Raw genomic sequence first — 8,924 nt, forward strand, 5'->3', positions numbered from 1 at the left:
AATCGATCATACATGTAAGATATAAATATTAAACTGATCCTCAACCAAAATATTACAATCAAGAATATTATATATATATATATATATGCCGGTAGACATATGCATCAGTGTCCCGAAAAATGAAAATCACAATTAAAAAAAATTGAAAACTATAACGACAATTGTGTGCTGAAAGGGCATAATCTCGAAATCTTAGAAACGTGACAAAATGTGCCGAAATGTCATAATCCCGAAATCTTAGAAATGGAGACAATGTCCCGAAAAGTTATGTACATATACGTACCGCCAAAATCGTATACATGTACTTTGACGACTGCCGTTAAATTAACCGTATATAATACAACGACAAAAAGCATATAATTTCACGATCGACACATATATTGACTAAATTGACAATATTAAAGTGGTCATTGGCAATTTTGACGACAGTGAACAAATAATACAAATTTACCTTATATCTGCTTGAGACGAGAACATATTTATTCCAATAATAAACTAACAATAAGTATAGGCTCTCCTGAATAAAGCAAATTAGGAACAGTGAGAGAGGCAATCGGAGCCACGCGCGGTAATTATTGCGTAATCAATATATGTAGAAAGATTATATTTTGATTGCGCAATATAATTACCGCGCGGGGCTCCGATTGCCTCTCTCACTATTCCCTATTTGATTTATTCAGGAGAGCCTATATACTTATTGTTAGTTTTATTATTGGAATAAATATGTTCTCGTCAAGATATAAGGTAAATTTATATATTACTAGACACTACAGACGCGCGCTTCGCGCGCGCTATTTAGCTTTAACATTATGCTATTACTATTAGACTATTAACCCCATGATACACACAACTGTCAAAATATACAATGACAGCTGCAAATGAAGTAAGCGCAGCAAGAGAACCAATCGGCATCGCGGAAAAGTGACAACAATACCTATGACATGCCCTTTTTAGAAGAGGATGATAAGATAAAATATATTAATCAATATACACATTCGGACGTTTCGACACTTTCTTTAAATTAATATACGTGATATACCTATAATAGGTATATATACATTTGCAGATGTAGCACGGACGCGCACCAAAATAAATGTTTTATCGGCAATGTCGGAAAATAAACGTGGCTACGTAGTACCAATTTCGAAAATGGATGTATTGGCGCTAGTTACAGGGGCTTGCGAGTGCGAGAGTTTCGACGGTCCCACGCGTCTCAGTTCAAGACCGGGATTACCGGGATCACCGGGATCACCGGGCCTCTCTCAGGCTTCTCTGGGCTTCTCTCTGATATAGTACAAACAGAGAGAAGGTACAAAGTGTCCACTTTTGATATCTTTAAAACCCTAAACGAAACTTTTAAAGTTCTAAACTCTAAATAAAATCCCCAAAACCTTAACCTATATTTTAGGCTCAAAACCTAGACACTGACTTCCTATATCGCCAGTCATTAGTCATTAGTGTCATTAGGGGCGGTTGATTTTGTCAATTTGGGGTTCGCGAACAGTATGAAAGCAGAATCGACAAATCTGCCAGATTATTTTATGGAACATGGGAGATAAAGGTACTTGATCATCTTTCCTAATGTTTGATGATTATACAAAGTATTAAGTATTGTCTTACGTATTATCTTGCGCGTATTTCCATTTATAGAATCAGTGACACACAGATGACACAGATATATGAAACAAGTGTTTGTAAAATTTTTTACTTTAGAACGAAAGATGTTTCGCGTATACGACGTATAAGAATTAATTGCACGTCAAGAGACTCAATTATTTTAACTTGGGTGTATTCTTAAATATGTGATGTACGTGCGGTTTAATTCAATCTATTGTTTTTAGAGCATCATGTTCACTTTAGCGGTGGAAGCGGACTTGGAAAAGATAACAACATTATGATACAGCCACAGCGACATGGTCATATAGATGCTCATTTAGGCTTCTTACAACTGTATCACAGGTTATTTGTTAAATTTTTAAATAATTTTATTTTTTTTGTGTTCCTAAGTCTGACGATTGTTACCTTGAATGCAAAAAACAGACTTTAACTTCTATTGTAATATAATTACAATTTATTAAAATTTTTAATACATATTATGAAATGTATGTATATAAATATATATATATAGAGGGAATAGATACAATGAGATGGATATATTCTGTATTTATTCTAGATACCACATAGAATTTTCAGTGCCATGGAACACGTGTATTCATCTGGAAGAAAAAACGGTAGCTCCAGCGGTAATTGCAGGAAATCATAATGCAAATTGTCACATTGTCGATTTTGCGCAAGAAAAAGATGGCTTGAGGTATACATTTTTTTGTTTATCTATATAAAAATTTTTTTTCTTTTTTTCCCCCACAATTCGAATCAAGCGTACATCACATTTTCTTCTCAAATTGATTCAGCCGTTGAAATATTCGTTCTTTCATCAGGTTGAAAGTAGAGCTGTTGGCATATAAGGAGAAAATATTGAAGGAGGATGTCAAAGTGATGTGTTGTCCATCGGGTACTCCGTTGAAAATTGTGCTGAATGCACGTGTTTTAGCAAAAGACAAGGGTACACCATTGTTGAGAAACGGCATACGCAGCATTGCCGTCGAAGGAATCGACGAAGATGAGGTGTCTGAGTAATGCCGCTTATTATCGAGCCGTCTTTCAGTGATGGGTATTTAAGCATTCGAGTGCTGAAAACCAAGTAAAGGTTCGAATGAACGAACGAATGAATCGGCACAGCCGAAAGTTCCCAGACTAGAGCGAACGATGCAATCGTAAGTGGTGTAATGCTGAACAAAATAAGATGATATTTGCCTACTGCTCTTAAAAATACATCACGCGCGAGACGCTTGCAAAAGCTATAACACCACTTATTGTCTGCTAATTATGTCTGCAATTACGCGCAAGTTGTATCGAACAAATCCTATTTTGTTATTATTTTATATCGATGTCAATTTTCAACGAAGCTTCCGTTAAATAAAAAATAAATAATGATTACGGAGATGTGTGTTTACACACTAAATTACTTTTCAATCGTTCACGAATATCAAGATTATTTATTCGAATAAATTGAGACGCAAAGTTCTTCCGAGTTATCGGTAACCGTCTTTGGCATCCTCATTAAAATCGCGCCATCAATTTGCCGTCTTATACATACATATGTATGTCATCGAACCATCACATTCGTTTATTTTGCCGATTCGAATCGAAAAGACGCGTCTCAAAATCAGTCTTCTTTCACCCTATAACTTCTAACACCCCCGACTTTAACGACGGTAGGTCTTAACATCGAAAATTGAATTTCTTCATAGGAATTCCGGTTGGGCCGTCTACAAATTCGCAAATGTTAAAACCTAGTTTCGCTAACGGATGACAATTGCTGCTGGGATTACCCCATTTGCCTTTAAAAGTCATCCAGCCTGGCAAAGGCTCGTTATCCTCTTCGAAAAGCAACTCCAATCTTTTCCACGTCGGCCAAGCGGTTCCGAATCCACTCTCGTCGTACAGACGAGGTACTCGAACAAATTTATGCTTCCCCGGAGCTGTCCAGAGCCCGTGAGAGCCGCGCGCGCTAAATAATATTGGGTGCGAGCCACCAGCCGTGTAAACTTTTTCAGGAAATATTGGCTTCTGGAAGAGACCTTTTCTCGTTTCTTGACTCTCGTAGACGAAAGTACCATTTCGCGGATCATATTGATAAAACGCCCCGGCATCGTGCGCCGATACGTACATTGCCAGAGGATACTCGTTATCCTAAATGACGATATCGTATTTTGGTATGGATTTTTTTGGTACGACAGGGGCGGGTGACGCGCGAACGGTGACGAGAGAAAAGTTCTCGAAGCTCTGAAGCATGATTTACCTTGAAATAAAGACTCATATGTTCCCAGTCTCCGATATGACTGCCGTATTCTTTAAGCGTACCTATGCACACCCCGTCAACGGTAGGTATCGGCCAGCTGCCAAAAAATCCAAGATCCAACACGCATATTGTTTTTCCCTCGCTAAACGGATAGAACATCCAATAGGTCACGTGAAAGTGCACTTTTCGACATCCATTCTCTTCTCTGACCTTTTCGAGTCGCGGTACCGTTGCCACCTGAAATTATATATTATAGTTTCACGTGGAAAGTAAAGGAACGACATTTGTTTGCCGCACTTGTGCTCGCGATATACGTTGTGCTCTTAGATTATCGGTGCTATCGATCTGCCGTCGAGCCAAAAGTCCCGGTCGTCCTAGATCCTGTAGCGGCGCGAAAACGTTCCGTACCTCCTTTAGCTCTAGCTTTAGCTTCGATTTCAGCATCGGCCGCGCCGTATCTTTTGCCGAGCGTAGCCGCGCGTCTCTGGAAACGCACTTTTTCACGAGAGCATAGACGGGCACGGTTCCAGCGGGCTTTCGACCGTACAAGAAGGACGATCGATTCTTTAACAAGGACTCTGTTAAAATTGTTTTATTTGAAACGTCAACCTGTGGGCTGTGCCGATTTTCCGCGGCATTTGATTGTCACATACATACTCTCCGTACTACGTACTATATACCGTATAAATGGTATATAGTACTATAATATACCATACCACACAGTATGAAATCACATCGATGATCGAATATCGAATCTTATCCCACGTACACTTACGGACACTAATGTATATCTATCGTATTATTTATATCGTAACTATATATATTTCCAACTATTTACCTACGTCTATTCTAGTGCGAAGGTAATACTGGTCCGATTGTACGTTGTCGAGGAATTCGGTTACCCCGAGAGGCAAGAATCGTTCCCCAGGCGCGAGCCATACCAAAGGTGCCCAATCTCGTATCAGTCTTCTTACTAAAGAACACAATAAGATCGGTAAATGAGAAAATGTTTAATTATCGCAGGTAGAGAGGTAGAATGTCGGCAAATGCCGCTCGTAAACGCGCGTAATATTGTTAATTATGGCACAAGTATAGTATAGGTAGATAGACGATAGACCTATAATAGTACGTCAATGATACCCAATGATACCGATCGCGTTGTATACTTATGTATATTTCGCGGGCAATGCGGGCATTTCGAGATTTCGAGCCATCGTCGAGCGGGATCGAGCGCGCATCTCTGTGACTTTGACTCTCGGCGGTGTGCGGTGTTCAAGTGCGTGCCTGGTTTACTGTTTAGCACTTGAGCTTCAGGCCTCAGGCGCTTCAGCCTGTTGAGCGTTGACTCGCCACTCGCCGGTTCACGCTGTATCGCGGATCGCGGGAAACGGGCACGTAGGTCAATGCAAGATTCTCGTAACCCCATTATGCGAGTCCTCCGCGGGTGTTTCCGACGTGATTCGTCGGTTGTATGGACGCGTTTGAATTCTCGCCAACTCAAAGTATGCCTATACTTGATTTCGATCGATTGTGACGATTGTTCCGGACAATCGGACAATCGGACGCGGCGGATATTTATTTATGAATATTGTAGAGAGAATGTAGCAGGACACACAGCCCACAGGAATGTAACGATAATTTACAATTGCAGGAATCGCGCGTTGATCGCATTTGGCCCAACTTGATGAGCTTTAATCTTCGCGCTAGACGGCTCCTCTGTTCCCGTAATCTGCTGTAATCCTGTAACGTGTAACGCGGCTGCTAATGGCTACTTACGGCTACGCAGAGCTGGCTCTCGTCGATAACTCTCGATTAGTCATCTAACGTGGCGATCAACAGGCGATATGAGATACGAGGGCTATGAGGCGCCGCGAGTTTGCTGTCGGTACAGTACGTTTTTTCTCTTTTATCTTTTCTCGTTTCTCGAACGGCGCGGGCGCGGGCGCGGGCGACATACTTATGTGCTGCAAAGTTGTAACTTTTTTATTAAAGAAGTCGAAGCACGAACAAAATCGAAAATTAACTCGCGACTCGTTTCAATCCGCTTCGACTCGCTTCGCTTCTTTCGACGATCGCGCGTGGAAGGTGGAAGGTGGAACCGGTCCCAGAAATGGGACAACCGATATTCAACCCTGCAGCCTGTAGCCTGCAGCCTGCAGCGTATAGCGCGTAGCCTGTGCGCGCGTATTCGCGGTATTCGCACACGCGGAATAAATACGAGTGCATTTTACGGAAGAGGAACCGTAATTATCGTGCACCGATTTCATATCTCGTTCCGCGTTCCTTTGCAAAGTTTTAAATCGCGTAAATCTAGCGTTTCGCTTTTAATGTTGTTGTAATTGGTAAAATGGCCTCGACATAGACAATGCCGAGTTCTGTCTATTCACGCGCCTGTTCGTGCGATCCTGACCACACGATCGATTTATGTTTTTATGTTTATAAGTATTAATGATCGCGATACTCTGATTATGTGCCGTGCAACGAATTATACGCCGCAGTGATCGTTATCTCGTTAAATATATTTTTATGCTGTCTAAAAGAAAATGGGTAATAGGAGAAACGATATATTATTATCATCTTTAAAAAAAAATACCGCGAATAACATCAATTTCATTTTTATTGCGATCCGCCGCTCGTATAAATTCGATATAAACAGCATAATTTTCTTCTTCCAAGTCTTCTTAGAATTACAATCGCAGTTTTACACAACCAATTATCGTCTATCCTAGAGCGACCGATAATCATTGAGAATAACATTCGCGGTTATTCTCGACCAAATCGATCAAGAATCGATTACATATTAAATTACAAGGCTTGTTTCGTTCAGATAATCACGGTGCACTCGGAATTTGAAGCAAATCGTATACATAAGCGCGGAGAAGATGCAAAATTTCCCGACTCATAGCATCTCGTATCCACGCGTTGAAAAAGTTGGAGAGAAAAAAAGGACGGATTAAATGTTCGTTTAGCTACACTCGCAGTTTATATCGATGTATAATGAGATACGGATACGTACCTTGTTTCTCATTGGGCGCGGATAGCCGCGATCCTGCGACCGCGTGAGTTACGACAAGTATAACGAACAATAATCCTGTCATGTTCGTTCCATCGATACATTTTGATACGAGAAACGCGATCGATAATCAACGATTCGCGTTCTCTTATCTCACTACTTTCCGCATTTTTGCATTCTTACAATCGCGATTACCGATTACGCGAGAGAAACAATGACGGAGCCGAGAGACGGAGATTCTCCGCGGCATCGACCGAACGGAAACGCTTCCCGGATTACTGACACTGACCGAAGCGCGACTACCTCGCAACCTCGCTTTCCATGCCGCTCACTAGACGAACGTTGCGGAATACGCGCGTCGCCGTCGCCGTCGCCGTCGCCTTCTCTTCGCCTTCGCTGTTGCACATACGTGTACGGCACCGTCTTGCATTACACGCACGGGATTTGCGTCGCAACGTTACGAAACATTCTAATTCATTTATGATAACGATAAACGAAAGGGAAAGCGGATCTATTGTAGCGCGTTACTATATTAATTATCCATCGTCGTACAATTGTCAGATATATTCGTATAATAATTGGGTGCATCTGTATGTAATCTCTCTTGCTAATTACCTTATTATATAGATAATGGATATAAGATTAATTTCTTACATATAGCACGTCCAACTACTTTAGTACCACTCGGTAGATACAATTTCTTGACTCCTAAGTAAATGTAACTAAAATTTCTGTACTATTTTGATCGGAGCTAAAAACGCGATACATATTTCTTTGATATAAATCGTGATTCTAGAGTAACAAAGCGACGTTATTCGATTGAATCGATAATAAAGGGAGAGAGAAAGTTACATATGTGGATATTTGATAGAAACTACTCAGACTTTACAATCATAAATCTTTTCTTTATACGACGATGCCGCTTCTGGATTTGTATATAGTGTTTTTCTCTTACGACGAACAGATAAAATGTAATCGGTTGGAGGATAAATCTATAGTATAATATCCTCAAAAATCTATATGTAATACATAACTTGGTAAGCACAATTTAAAAAATTTTAATTTTCTATTTTTCTGCAAAGTGCATGATAAAAAACTAGGAATTTTGGATATATATATATAATATATATGAATAATTTTTCGATTACGACAATGAGATATCTAAATTGTAAAAAGATTGTGCATTTCATATATTGCTTTGAACATATTGTAAGTAAAGTATTTGAAGTATTATGATAAAACTGAACTAACCAAATGTAACAATTAGTATTCGCAGATACTGTACAAAAGGATTCAAACACTACTGCATCTACACGATTGCACGTACGAGGTATTTATATCGCGGGCCTAAATTTTCTTCTGCAATTAGGACAAAGGGCCTGCAACATAAACAAGTACAATCGTGAACTTTTAAGCACGATTCAAAAGTTTGTTTCTAGTTAGTACATTTTAGATTTTACCCCAGGATCATATTTTGTCAATTCATTAATGCAATCCTTGTGAAAATTATGTCTACAAGGACGCAATTGTATTACGTCCGAATCAACCAATGCGTATTGGCAGATTGAACAATTGTTCGTGTCGTCTTTACTTGTCGCGAGGTCTCTTCTTTCTTTACTTTTCGAAGAGTTTGACGAACTTCTTCTATTTAATAGTGCACTGAAAGTAAATATCTCTCGTAGAACCTTGCAATATATAATATGTTTCTTACGATATCTAATATTGTAGTCTAATTTTTTCTTAAGAAAAAAAAACACACAATGGTGGTTCTTCTACTTCTACCACGTTATAGGTAATTATTGAAAATAGAAAAACCAAAGTTATAGGAAAGATGATTTTGCATCTGCGGAAGGTGGAAAGTAAGAGTTTGTAAAGCAGAGAAAATCAGATGATATTATATTAATCACGTGCGCAGGTATCGATACTTGATACTAATGTATGTAGGTATAGGTATATTGAGATGAATACTTTTCAGTCGGATGCGACGATGTCGACCAAGAACGGTCTTCATAGTGGTCTTCGGACGATCTTCTGTTTCCCGAATACGAG

The 8,924-nt window shown here is 39.6% G+C and overlaps 3 protein-coding genes across 5 annotated transcripts in view; 2 read left to right on the forward strand and 1 right to left on the reverse strand.

Moving 5' to 3' along the window:
• Dy (transmembrane protein dusky) overlaps positions 1-8,924 on the forward strand; it is a 56,624-nt gene that overhangs the window by 6,802 nt on the left and 40,898 nt on the right. The window lies entirely within an intron of this gene.
• LOC143899920 (adipose-secreted signaling protein) lies at positions 1,169-3,003 on the forward strand. 3 transcript variants are annotated; one of them, XM_077410724.1, is made up of 5 exons: positions 1,169-1,309; positions 1,409-1,561; positions 1,842-1,959; positions 2,174-2,311; positions 2,439-3,003. In XM_077410724.1, exons 2-5 carry the CDS (start codon positions 1,549-1,551, stop codon positions 2,635-2,637), a joined length of 468 nt encoding a protein of 155 aa, XP_077266850.1. In that variant the 5' UTR covers positions 1,169-1,309; positions 1,409-1,548; the 3' UTR covers positions 2,638-3,003. The 3 variants fall into 3 exon arrangements, with proteins under 3 accessions (XP_077266850.1, XP_077266851.1, XP_077266848.1); XM_077410725.1 differs by lacking the exon at positions 1,409-1,561 and having other exon boundaries at positions 1,173-1,309; XM_077410722.1 differs by having other exon boundaries at positions 1,206-1,561.
• On the reverse strand, positions 2,049-8,886 carry LOC143899924 (uncharacterized). Its single transcript, XM_077410728.1, has 5 exons — positions 8,844-8,886; positions 4,701-4,835; positions 4,271-4,440; positions 3,863-4,099; positions 2,049-3,753 (listed from the first exon to the last, which is right to left on the reverse strand). Exons 1-5 carry the CDS (start codon positions 8,884-8,886, stop codon positions 3,283-3,285), a joined length of 1,056 nt encoding a protein of 351 aa, XP_077266854.1. The 3' UTR covers positions 2,049-3,282.

The sequence above is a fragment of the Temnothorax americanus genome, unplaced genomic scaffold, assembly GCF_048541705.1.
Source record: "Temnothorax americanus isolate GAGA-0224 unplaced genomic scaffold, ASM4854170v1 Scaffold29, whole genome shotgun sequence".
NCBI classification, from domain to species: Eukaryota; Metazoa; Arthropoda; class Insecta; order Hymenoptera; family Formicidae; genus Temnothorax; species Temnothorax americanus.

What these genes read in the sequence shown, in the direction of transcription:
- LOC143899920 (XM_077410724.1), top strand. An exon ending in TTCTTACAACTGTATCACAG is followed by an intron (nt 1,960 to 2,173) that starts GTTATTTGTTAA and finishes TATTTATTCTAG; the next exon opens with ATACCACATAGAATTTTCAG. An exon ending in CAAGAAAAAGATGGCTTGAG is followed by an intron (nt 2,312 to 2,438) that starts GTATACATTTTT and finishes TTCTTTCATCAG; the next exon opens with GTTGAAAGTAGAGCTGTTGG.
- LOC143899924 (XM_077410728.1), bottom strand. Translation starts at nt 8,886, where the DNA reads ATGAAGACCGTTCTTGGTCGACATCGTCGCATCCGACTGAAAA. An exon ending in TCGTCGCATCCGACTGAAAA is followed by an intron (nt 4,836 to 8,843) that starts GTATTCATCTCA and finishes TGTGTTCTTTAG; the next exon opens with TAAGAAGACTGATACGAGAT. An exon ending in ATATGAGTCTTTATTTCAAG is followed by an intron (nt 3,754 to 3,862) that starts GTAAATCATGCT and finishes ATCGTCATTTAG; the next exon opens with GATAACGAGTATCCTCTGGC.